This window comes from Leptonotus elevatus, chromosome 13 (assembly GCF_054856555.1).
Source record: "Leptonotus elevatus isolate MCC_2025b chromosome 13, RoL_Lele_1.0, whole genome shotgun sequence".
NCBI classification, from domain to species: Eukaryota; Metazoa; Chordata; class Actinopteri; order Syngnathiformes; family Syngnathidae; genus Leptonotus; species Leptonotus elevatus.
Window position 1 is genome coordinate 18078766 of NC_141251.1, and position 13461 is coordinate 18092226.

The 13461-nt window shown below is 37.5% G+C and overlaps 1 protein-coding gene across 2 annotated transcripts in view; it reads right to left on the reverse strand.

Moving 5' to 3' along the window:
* The window catches only part of hpse2 (heparanase 2), a 54917-nt gene that overhangs the window by 14467 nt on the left and 26989 nt on the right, over positions 1 to 13461 (reverse strand). For both annotated transcript variants that reach the window (XM_086092193.1, XM_086092191.1), the window contains 3 exons: positions 10175 to 10348; positions 7805 to 7976; positions 5559 to 5606 (listed from right to left, as the gene is read on the reverse strand). In XM_086092193.1, coding sequence (XP_085948319.1) covers positions 5559 to 5606; positions 7805 to 7976; positions 10175 to 10348 — 394 coding nt within the window. The remainder of the gene's footprint in view (positions 1 to 5558; positions 5607 to 7804; positions 7977 to 10174; positions 10349 to 13461) is intronic.

Sequence of the window (13461 nt, forward strand, 5' to 3'; positions counted from 1 at the left end):
GTGGTTATGAGCGTGTGTGTGTGTGTGTGGGGAGGGGGGGGGTCATGGGGGGGTCTTGTTTTTGTGACATAGTGGGGCCAACATTTCGGAATTTCACAGAGTTGTGGGGCCCACCCGTCCATGTGGGGCCATTTTGCTGGGCCCCACACGTTTAGACCTCTTTTTGCGGGTCAAGACTTGGTTTTAGAGTTTAGGTTGGAATTGGGTTATGGTTGAGGTTAGGGTAAGGAATAGGGATAGGCAATCATTTTTGACAGTTGGGGTTAGGGGAAGGAGCTAGGAAATGCATTATGTCAATGAGATGGCCCCGCAAAGATAGTAAAACAAACCTGTGTGTGTGTGTGGGGGGGGGGGGGGTGCGTGTGAGTGCGTGTGCATGTGTGTGTGTGTGTGTGTGACAGGATGAGGATACGGATAATTTTAAGACCCTATACTATACAAGCAGTAGCGCACACATAAACAATATCATGTACTCCTTTTTTTATGTCATATCTCACAAACGTTACAAACAAATTATTAGGATTTGGGGAAAACTTGTGGCATGTATAATTCGTTATACCATGTTAGGTTTATTCTATAAACCTGATGTTACACAGGTTAACACGTTGTGCAATGTTGCAAGTTATGGACAATATAATGACTTTCCAATTAACAATTCAAATGAATGTCACAACTTTTCCGGATGGATGATTTTAATACAATAGCAATTTTTATAAAAAAGTGATTGAAGATAAGGATGAACACATCAAAACAAAAGCAAAATTTGGCAAAATTATTATTTTTTCAACGACATGGTGGAATGATAAACAGTTGTATACCTATTTATTAAACATCTTTGTGAGACAGTTTTGTTTTGTTTTAGGATTATCAAGGCAATAAAATGTATAAACAACATTCTATATCAGCTCATTACGTTTCAGCTGTTTTATATTTTATAACTGAAGAGGAAAGCAACAAAAAATGATGTAGATTCCTCAGTCAGAGGACCCATAAATCAAATTGACAATGTTAATGAAGCCTGTGGAGCAGAGGAAAAATAGCTCATTACCATTTTAACATGAAAGAATTCCTAGCTTTCAAACATCTTTATTTTGGAAAAGCTTACGTTCACATGCGAATGATGTGCTTGATGTGGAGTGACATGTTTTTGTCTGTGCGGTTTCTCTCACATTACTTTTTTGTGTGCAGTATGCACACTCTGCACGCTGCAGTTTGAAATACTATTAAGTTCAATTGTAAAACAATCATCAAATGCTTTGAATGTATGACTGGTTAATTACAACTACGTGTGAGAGGATTTGTTTTAAATTGAAAAGAAAATCACAGTAGAACATTGAACCCACATATTTTCATAACATATAATTGAACCTTCATCCAATCATCGGCTGATATTTCTTCAACTAATTTGTATGACCCTGGGTTGATTTGTAAAAACTAAAACGGCTCCTGAATGGAAACGTTCCCTGCTGCTCATGTTTTTTGTGTGTGTGTGTGTGTGTGTGTGCTTAAACATTATTTTGAAAACTAAAATGTCAAATTATGTATTTTCAAAATGAGAAAAGCAAAACAACTTCTGATTGAAGCGGTTTTTAATACATACAGTAATAAAAAACACACACACATACACAAAAAAAACGTCATGAGATCAGTTTTCAAACCTTTTACATTTTAAGCAAACCCATCAGTATTTTTTTTCTTTTTTTGTATTAATGTTAAAATAACCTACAGTATATACATCAAAGTCATTGACAGAAACAAGGAAATGGTCAACAAATGTCATTTAGAAAAAAAAAGCAGGTAAACCTCCTGTTATTTAAGACTGAGGAATTTCTTAAAAGTCACAATGAAACACACAGCTGTTTAAAAAAAAAGTGATTAATAGGATTAGCATTTTTTTTCTTTTCTTTTTTTCAACTAAGCAGTATTCCCCCTCACACCTCATGTAGACGCCACTAATGCACTGCTGCTTGCAATTAGAGCTCCCATAAAGTGTGCTGTTCAGGGGCCACGGCACAGCAAATAGGAAGCAAATTTGTCCCATTCACTTGTTCCCATCATATTTCCACAAGGCCAGACGGCAATGTAGCAGTCAAGACTTAACAAGGTCAGAGGGTCGAACTGGAGCTTGGCCGCTGATTGGGAGTTTGTTCTGAACTTTGAATGATGTTTTAAAGCGCTATAAATGTCATATCCTGTTTTGTTTGAGTGTTCCTGTGTGGAATTTTTCTCCGTACCGCAGTTTCCCTGGTGTGTGTTGGTGGGCAGAGGCTCCCGCATCGCACCTGCTGGTGATCATCATCAGCAGGGTATTTACATGTAGACGCAAGAGGAAGGCGCCGAGAAGTTGTCGATTGCTAGTTACTGGTGCCTATACCTGTTGGAAATATGACCTCACAGTAGAAACTTTTGTCCGCCGCTTAGTGAGTGCTACTACTGCTTTGCTCCTCTACCTTGTAGTTGATATTTTTCTTCCCATTTTTTTCTAGCTATTTCGGTGTCATCCTCCTGTGGCTTCCATTCACCTTCCTTTTTTGGTATACTGTGTGGTCAGGTCGACCTTATTTGTCCCGTTGCTTTTTGTTTAGTCGTTTGTTTCATATTTATGTGCAACTCTTGTTAAATAAACTCTGACAACCTGCCCAAGTCAAGTAAATTCTACTTCCTGCAATAAATTATGAAATGTCATAAATATAAGTTACAGTCATGAACTGACACAATCTTATTGCCCAAAAGTAAATGTCTTATGTCAAATATATATCAATTAAAAAAAATACATAGCGTAATAAAATAAATACGATTCATTGCAAATGGAAAAATAAAACGGAGTCCTCGCAACTAACTAAAATTATACTTCAAGTTCAATTGGGTGCTGTCAAAGTTAAAGCGTTAACTCATTGATTAATCACAAAAAATTACCGCGTTAATCATGTATTAACGTAGATTAATCACACTATTACTTTTGACTGCAGATGATCATTTAGCTTGACAGTGGATGGTAATGTTAAAGGTAACACAGGTTGTTTTTGAGCAATAAACATAACGACATGCATTAGAGTAAAGAATTTTGCATCTGACATATATCAAATTTTAAATTATGCAAGTAATTTGCTGATTAGAAAAAGAGGAGGATGAGTGTCTGCAGAGGATCCCAAATTTTCAAAGACGTCCTCGTCGCATTAAATGTACACAGCAAATCTGTCAATGTTAAATTTCCAGGGTTCGATGAAATCTGGTGTAAACAGCGTTATTCTGACACTGTTACGATATAAAAAATTACTCTGTCAGAGTAAATTTCCTCAAGTGTAGGAGCGGAAGCTAAGTGTAACCTAACCAGCCCTACCTTGAGTGTTAAATTTACTACACACTCATTTCAATTGAAGGACAAACTTTCCAGTGCTGTCGGCATTTCAATAGCAATACATCCAGTTGTTGTCGTTGTTGTTGGGGCAGTGTGATTCAGTAGTAGAATGGTTGTCTCCCAACCCTGAGAGCGTGGGTTTGATCCCAGGCCAGTGTAACTATGTCAAAGTATCCTTTAGCAACATACTGAACTCCCAAGTTGCTCCTGATGCCGTGTCATCAGTAGTCAAAAGAGCTTTGAGGGCCTTGTAAGGAGGAAAAACACTATATAAATGAAGTACCTTTTACCAGAGTGAAGTGTTAGTTTGACTAAATGTTTTGACACTAACACTAATGTAGAGTACTACCTACTCAGTGTTTACCAGTATAGATTTTATAACATTGTAGTGTTGGAATAACACAGATTAAGTGTAAAAAAAGTAACACTTTGAAAAGTGTCAGATTTACACTCATTGGTGTGGACAGATATAACACTTTTCTAGTGTTAGATTTAACACTACGCAGTGTTAATATAACACTAGCGATTTTGCTGTGTAGAAAGAATTAACACATAACAGGTAATCTTCAAATATGGCGAGCAAAAAATGTTAAGAAGCCTTTGTAATTAAGTGATTAATCATATTATTAATCAAAATTCTAAGATGTGATTAATTTGATTTAAAAAAATAATCTTTTGACAGCTCTAGTTCAAATACACAATGTTTTAATAAAAGCAACTTTTTTAAACCAATAATCATTACACATCTTTTTAAACTTTAGCAGTAGCTAGCTTATTTTTTTCCACACCAATAAATTGAAGGGTTTTAAACATTAGACAAAAGGTCAAATCATATTTGCAATACATCATTTTGAGCTGCATTAAAAACATGTTTTACCTAAAAATGTTGTTTAATGTTCTAAAATGGAAATAAATGGGAGAAAATTAAGACTCATTTAAAAGCTGAAAGGCACTAAAAATGATGCACATGCAATTTTTTCTTTTCTTTTTTTAAATCGAAAACACAAAGAAAAAATGCCTTAAAAAAACTGGGGATGCTTATTGACTGCTGAAAATAAAAATCTTAACATCAATCCCTTTTTTCCTCAAGAGGTTAAACCTTTTTTTGTTTTTTTACTCAAAGAAATCCAATACATCTTAAAGGAGTAAAAACTGACTAGAAAGGAATAACATTTTAAGCAAATAATATTGAGACAAATGGCTTCAAATGCTAAACTGTAATATTGTGAAAACTGAAAGCCACACATGTCAAAAAAGAGCATTCTAATGACCAGTTCACAGTGATTGAAATGTACCGCACTGTACAAATCAAGTCACGGCAGCTGCAGCGCAATGAAATGCGCATCGAAGACGTGCTAATGAGTGCTCTCCAAGTTTATTAGCTTAGTTCTTCTCGTAGACACGAGAATTTCTGTCATGCAAGCTTGTAAGCCTGGAATCTTGAGCTCCATATAAAACTGGCTAATTGACAGAGAGAATGAGCTGGAACATATGGTTTGATTTTAACAGTGTGGGTGGTGTTTTTCTAAGCTCTACTGACAAGCCCTTCCTCCTTCCGTTTCTTCTAATTAGACCTGACCTTCACCTCACTGACCGCGCATTCACGCAAGGTGAGTCTGTTGTTCCGCATGCGCACGTGTGCAAGGAGACAGGACTTTGATGAATTTGTATGCATTCCTAGAATGTGTGCAATAGACACATGACAGGTGTTATTAATTTAACACAAACTGTAGGTTGTTTTCCCTTGTTTTTCCATTCCCACAAGACTCGCAGTTCTTCACAATGTCCCTCAATATCTCAGTAATAATGTGGACATGTCTGGCTGCGATAAAATCGTAGAAGTCTTTTTGATTCATACTTCACTTAGCAGGGTATCCTCTTGTTGCCACATTTATGACTTTTAAGGCCATTTACATTTTTTTATATTCACTAAACCATTATCCATTTATTGCGATTGAAAACAAGTGTGGGTTTTCACAGCCAATTTGTGCACTTGTGCAACTGTTTATTGTGTCTGTGGAATTCTTACTACTTTTTAACAATGGATCTGATTAGGTGTCATTTTAAAGAATAATTTAGGCATTCATTTTGGAAAATCTAATTGCAGACATTTTAAGGCGCTGCAGTAAAGAGAATAGTGTGTATATTCTGCCAATGTCAACTGGTGAATGAAAGAGGAAAAAAGGGGTAAAATACCTACTGTTGCCACGTAACTGCGTCAATAACTGATCCAGCGTCTTTCATGAATCTGAAAACAAGAAAAAAAAAAACAATTAAGCACAACCGATCTGAATGGACCTAATTAAAATGTATCATGCTGATTTGCACCATGGAAAAGTTTCTGTGCAAGTGCAATAAAGTCCCCCAACCCCAAAAGTGTGAGAACATTTAATAAGGGCATTTGCCATTTAGGCTCCTTTAAAACATTCAATTGCTTCCAGGAGCTTTAACATGTCTACCAAAGGAAACACGCAGCAGAGTTGCTTTTTTTTCCTCTTTATTTTTGTGTGTAATGATTTATGAGGGAGTGCTGCCTTTGGGTGGTGTTTATTTTCTTATTTAAAGTTTAATGCACACAATATCAAGCAGTGTTATTATTGGTACAGTCATTAGTTAATCAAATAAAACAGGAGAAAATGTTTAATTCAGGCCCTAATAATATCTCAGAGGACCTTTTATAAAAAGCCAAAATATTTTTACTGTATCCCAAATGTAACCCATAAATTAAGATAAAAAAAAAATCCCCACCCTTTCCTGCACTTGAGCCTTTCAGTGTGAGTATTTACAGTCGCATTGTATCTGACACTGACGGTTCCATATTTGGGGCGTAGCAGCTTGTCAGAAATGCTTGAATGTGTAGCCTCTTTCTAAACATCAGAGACACACAACTTTCGCCGCGCTGGCTTGTTTAGTCTGCCCAGTTCGGCTATTTGGATAGTTAGCAGCTCACAGTGTAAATCAACGTTAAGCTTTCCAACACCAGAACAGTCCTCGTAAGAGTGTCAAACACACCAGAATCACCTCGTCGTTAAACCTGACCTGAAAACTCCCCTGCCTTCCTCGCTCTCCTACTCCTACGCTTCTCACCTTTATCGTCCACATCCTTCCTATTCCCAACCGCTCAGCCGTCGCTCAAATACACAGCTTTTTATTTGCGAGTAAATTTAATCTGTCAGAAACAAGCAGCTGCTGCTCTTAATGTACTCGCTGATCTAAGTCGCTCGAGCGAAGGGAGGCTCGCTTCAAATTCGGCTCTTCCAAATACCTGTCAAAATGTGGGTGGCTGCAGAGAAGAGACAGATTCAGGTGGAGATATTTGCAGACATTAAACTCTTCCTGTGTTTATCTGATTTTATTACAGCTTTACCATGCCGTTTGACTTTATGGGCTCTATTGTGGTTCCAATTGTTTATTTCACAATGTGAGTTCAAGGCTGGCGATACACAGGGCAATCTTTCCACTGCACTTATTTGGTCGTTAGAAAGCTCTCATAAATGACTGGTCACAGCTGGGACATCTTTCTATCCAGTGGACACTGTTGACCATAATAGCCTGGCTCATTTTCTTTTGACATTATTTGCATTGGAATCCCAGCACTATGGACACAACATTCGGTCTTAATATGTCAGTCTTGAAACCTTACACATGTTTCAAAATGTCTTCCTTTGATTGTTTAATCATGGAGAATACTTCAGTTCAGGGTAGGTTTGGCAAACATTTTACATGTCAATGCTTTCAATGGATTTGGAAAGAACAAAGCATGCTAATATAATTTGATTGATTTGAGGGGAGAATCAGAAAATCTTTACATTACATTTCACACAACAATAGGTAGTCAAGTAGCAGCAGCCCTTCAATAATAGACGCCATACCACAATTCGATGACATCCAGGGTAAACAGTGCAAAATGGGTGGATTTAAAATGATCATTGTTGATTATAGAAGGCTTTTCCAAATTCCTTAAAATAATGTTTTCTTTTTTTCCATTAAACCATTAACATTGTAGATCTTAATATTTTCACACTCGAAATCATACGAAAGTGTTTAAAATTCTGTCTTTTACGTTTGGTAAACATGACATTTTTAGTCACAGACTCGGAAACAACAAAGCCTATCAATATAATTATTTCTGAAAGGAGACTAACAAATCAAATGTCAGTTGCCTTTTTTCCTGATTTCTAGAGCAAAAAAGAACACTAAAGAATACAGCCACAGTACAGTAATTTGAATTATTAACCAAGCATTGTTATATAATCCTGCAGCTCCAACTTCAACTGGTGGAGAGACAAGCAGGTGAGAATTTGTGCCGACACGCTGTAAATCAGGTGACACCTCATTTAGGCTGACATGATATAACTAAGGCTGAGATGCTCAAACGGGCCATGCGGAAAGCCATAAACACTGAATGCGTGTGACTGCGTGTGCATATGCATCGGCATAACTGACCCGTCCAGAAGTAGAATGGCATTCCTCCGGGGTCTTCCTGCATTAGGGCCATAAAGGTGAGCTCGGTTATAGTAGCGTACCGACTGCAGCACGGTCCGTAGATGGTTGTAGTCCTGAGCCAGCTGGGTGCTGTTGACCACGCGGCCTACCATGCTGCGGTAGGCATTGGGTTCTGACGGGAAAAGGTGCATCGTTAACACAAGACTGCACAATATTGTTTAGAGATAGATCGATATGTTTTTTCCGGGCCAATATGATCATTAGTAGTCAAGGACGCAGACAACCGATATTTGGAGCCGATATTCATTTTCTAAAAGAAAAAAAAAATTGGCATTAAAATATGGAAAAATACAAACTCCAGCTCTTAAATTTTTCGAATGTTTAAGAATATGTTTATTGAACAACTTTTAAGGTTCGTTAAATATTAGAGTTAAAAGAAAAACTTAGTCAATAGACATCTTTGTTTTAAAAATCTAACAAAAGTTCAGGGATCTCCAAGGGGCAGTTGCATGTTTTCAAAAGTTCAATTAAAGTAAACAGCTCCATAATGTTTTCTACAGAAAATAAAGTTTTCCAAAATTTCAAAATATCTGAACAATTCATTCTAAGTGGACAGATGAACTCAGTGTCATAAGAAAACAAACGCAAACTGGTTAGACCCAAAAGACAGGAGACGATACATGTTGTTTAAACGTTGATTAAACACACCTCTAAAGAGAATTATTATCCGTCTACATATTTATCTGTTGTTTACGAGTTTAAGTCCTGGCGGTTTTACGAGCAACAGCCTTTGCAATTCACCCTCCATAAATGTTCACTACATCTGCACAATCTGTCTAATCTATTTTAAACAGCTTCTTTCACCATGGTCTTCACTCAAAGATTTGACATGGTGAAATCAGCGGATTCTGCACGGTCTTCAGTCGACGGCTGAGGAAAACATAAAAGGTCCAAGCAGCAGCTTCACAGCAGATGAGAATAAAGTAGAAGGAAAAATATGCCTTAAATGTTGCACAAATGTTTAACATGGACCTGCCATAATTTAGGAGGTCAGAATAACACGGGCGTGTTTTGCTTTTTACTTTTTGGGACATGAAGTTGGCCCGGAAAACAAAAAATTATGACTCTCAGCTAGAAGTCACTGACAGCAGAAAATGCGTGAAAATAAAAATGGCGTGGCCGCCAGTTGGTTAGCAGCCATGTTTTACTGTAAGTGTGTGTTTGAACTTTTTACATTACATTTGATGTTATGTTTTAAGACGGGTTTGGGTGTGCTGCAGTTCTGCTCATTATTTGAAGAGCATAAATGAGGACTAATAGGGTTTCCCACATTCCTTGTGTGAACTTACAATTAACCCCTGAAATACTCGACTAACATCATGAAAAATCCTTTTAATAATTTTTTTAAAAAGAAATACTGAAAACGATACAGATGACTGAATGCAAAAAACAACATACTACAACATATTATTGCTGTCAAAGTTAAAGCGTTAACTCATTGCTTAATCACAAAAAAATATCGCATTAATCATGTATTAACACAGATTAATGACACTATGAATTTTGACTGCAGATGATTCTTTAGCTTGACAGCGGATGGCTACTTTAATGGTAGCACAGGTTGTGTTTGAGCAATAAAGTAAAGCATTTAATAAATGTTTGCATACGACTTCAGATTAATTGTTCATGTCAAAATATTGGGGTCATTTTTTTCCATTTTAAGTAACTGGTTAGAAAAAGAGGAGGATGAGAGTGTGCAGTGGATCAAAAAATGTGAATGACATCCTCATAACATTAAATGAAATAACACAGCATGTGCTCTTCAAGTTTGGCGGGCAAAACATTTTGATAAAAAGGCTTTTAATGAAGTGATGAATCATGATTAATCAAAATGTTAAGATGTGATTAATCTTATTTTATATATATAGATATATTTTTTTGTGCATCATAGTCCACTTTTACGTCAAGACATATTTTGACGGACCATCAAAGCCATGACGTAGTGAGACCGAGATGCCCCAACGTGAGTACAGCCGTTTGGTGGGGACCCATCCAAGGCAAGCCAGTCGCCACAACTGCTGTTCACAGGCTGTGAGGGCCAACTTTAACAAGTAATACTGTATATAGTTGTCAATGCAATTGACTGGAAGCTTGCCTCACCGCAGTCACACTGACTGAACTGCTATATGTTTAGTACGCAAACTGTCGAATGTGGCGTGCACATTAGTATTTTCAGTACACGTGCGCAAATAACTTTCATTGGTCCCAAAATGGATGAATTTGCAAAGGTTATTTTCAGAAGTAGGATTTGACCTTGAGACTGTGACCTTAACGTAAGGCCTTAGACCATGTAAGTCATATTCTACTGACCGTTGCCCAACTCCCAGGAGATGTTGTATTTCTTGCCAGCGCTGTACTTGAGGAGGGTGAGCGTGGATGAGGTGTTCCAGGAGTTGTCAGGGTTTCGGTGCAGCGCGTTGAGGCCCAGGATCAGATGCAGACCAGCACAGTCGGCAAAGTTGTACAATTTGTCTAAAGATCTGGCTGGGAGAAACCCACAAAGCAGTTGTAACTTTGATTCTTAGTATGCATCCATTCAAATAACATCTTTTTTTGCACATCTCGTCCTGTTATTTAACACATTAGTTGAATGTATTCCAAAGCACGAGTGAGATGTATCAGACACTTGTTGTGGTGCGCCTGGTGTTGCAATCTTTCTGCATGCAAATTTGTTCACATAAAAATCTGACTTATTTCCCAATGATGATGCCAGAAGTGTTTTTACCCACTGTAGATTATGTACACTGCATCTCGCTGGCAAGTATATGCTGACAGTGCAAAATAAGTTTGCTCCTTGTGCGATACAGGGGTGTTACATACTCTTGTTTTGAAATGTGATCTGCTTGAGTTATTACAATAATATAAATATTACCTTGACTTATGACCCACTCTCTTGGCTAGTCTGTTTCTGATTACATGTTGCCTTCGACAGAGGGTTCCACACCATATGAACTTGCCAAATTGTGGAATAAAGACAAAAGCAGAGCACATTGGGCTGCCTGCAGGGATCTTTTCCAGGCTGCTGGTTGTGTGAAAATAGCCTTTTCCAACGCGTATCACGAGTATTCACTTTCAGTCTTCAAATGTGCAAACGTCCAAGATCAAATTTGATCGCCTCTGATTTTCACATTTCAAAACAATTTTTCCCTACATGAAAAACAAACAGTGACATTTTAACTGCCAAACAGTGTAAAAATAAGTTAGGATCACAGATGCAGAAAAGCCAAAGCAAAATGAAAACATGCGCCACTGTAATACTTAAGTATCTATCCATCATTCTATTATGTGTCTAGTATCATTCTCAATTGCTGTGCTGGAGAATATTCATAAGTATAGTTTTTTTTCCTACAAATAATGTTGCAGACTAATCTTGATGCTATTCAAAATCCCTTCTGTACATACAGTATAGCATCTTTTATATTCATGTCAAGTTGCCACACAAGTTCATTCTGCTTAGTCTCACTACCGGGGCCCAGTTGTTCAATTCTCTGTTATTTTAACCAATGTTTAACCCCTAACCACCGGTTAAATTCCTAACCTGCCGTTAACTAACTAATCATGGTTAGTCACACTGTTAATTAAAGGCTCCGTCAAAGTTAACCGTGCTGTTTACGTCACTGGTTAGCACCGACATATCCCACAATTACATATTTTTGTTTACTTCCGGGTCGATGAAAGAAATGGATACTATCCAAACCCTTGCCACCCCCCCCCCTTCAAAAAAAAAGAAGCAGGAACTGTCAAAATAAAATTTTATTCAATCAATGGATGAAGCAATTTATGAGTTTTGTGAAATAACTTATTTGTATTTTTTTTATCCATCCATCCATCCATTTTCTTAACCGCTTGTCCACACAAGGGTCACGGGGGGCGCTGAAGCCTATCCCAGCTGGCTTTGGGCAGTAGGCAGGTTACACCCTGAACTGGTTGCCAGCCAATCACAGGGCACACAGAGACGAACAACCATCCACACTCACACTCACACTCACACTCACACTCACACTCACACTCACACTCACACTCACACTCACACTCACACTCACACTCACACTCACACTCACACTCACACTCACACTCACACTCACACTCACACTCACACTCACACTCACACTCACACTCACACTCACACTCACACTCACACTCACACTCACACTCACACTCACACTCACACTCACACTCACACTCACACTCACACCTATGGACAATTTGGAGTGTTCGATTAACCTGCCATGCATGACTTTGGAATGTGGGAGGAAACCGGAGTACCCGGAGAAAACCCACACAAGCACGGGGTGAACATGCAATCTCCACTGAGGAAGGCCAAAGCCTGGACTCGATCTCACGTCCTCTGCACTGGGAGGCGGACGTGCTAACCAGTCAACCACCGTGCTGCCCCATATTTTTGTCAAATGTTTTTTATGTCTAACATATGTGTATTTTTGACTGATTTGTATATTTGTGTAATATTTTGATAGAATAGTTTTGAATTATTTGTCTTGTTTTTGTATTTACATACTTCTTATAAGTGTGTATTCTTCATCTAATATTTGTAATTGCTAATATTTGTAATTGCTAATATTTGTAATTGCTAATATTTGTAATTACTGTTATAAATTAAAATAATTTAATAATAATAATAATAATAATTATTATTATTAGTAGTAGTAGTAGTAGTATATTAAATTTAATTAAATAATTAGCCACTCTTCACAGTGTTGTTGTCCGTTTGATTATTGATGTGAAAGCAAACAAGAAACATTACAGGTAACCTCTCTTTGGAATCCCCTCCCACTAAATGTTGGGCAAGCCCGCTCACTTTCCCTTTTTAGAACTCATCTTAAAAAACACATTTTTATTCTTTCTCTTTTGATTCGGCATGAGACTTGGCATTGTATTACTGCTAAGCGATCGCATGTGCGTAACTCTTCATCAGAATAATCACCAATGTCAAAGTCAAGCCCTTGATGGACTCTTTTTATAGGCTCAACGAGCAAGGCAGCATTAGCCACGAACGCAGACTTAACCATAACCACACTGTTAAAAAGTTAGCGGTGGTCCTTAAGTGTGCTAACAAGCAAGTTAACAGTTTTGAACAACAAACTAACAGTGCCGTTAAAGTTAACGGTTGGTTAAATCTACTTAACCAGAGGTTAAAGATATAACCGAGTTTTGAACATCTGGGCCCTGGTGGCTGGTGTTATAAAAACTGTATATATTAGGCTTATATAATATAATAAAAGATTTGGTTTTATTCTTATGTGCTACTAATGTCGACTGTAGCTGTAAAAACAGTATTTCGCCAGTGTGAGACCAATAAACTCTTGTTCAGTCATTTTCCATTAAAAAACAAACAAAGCCAAGTGACAACATTACTGTTGTATTGATAATAAATTCAATCTTCAAGTGCACAAATTAAATAGCCAATAAATGGTCTGATGTCAAGCCAACAAAGCATGCTTTTTTAGTTAATATAGACAATAGTGAAGGCAACAAGACTCACAAACAAGCAGAAACTGAAGGTGGCGTAGTAAAGACCCGTTTTTTGATGGAACCTCTTAACAGAGCTACTATAAATTCTCCATCATAATTCGGATATA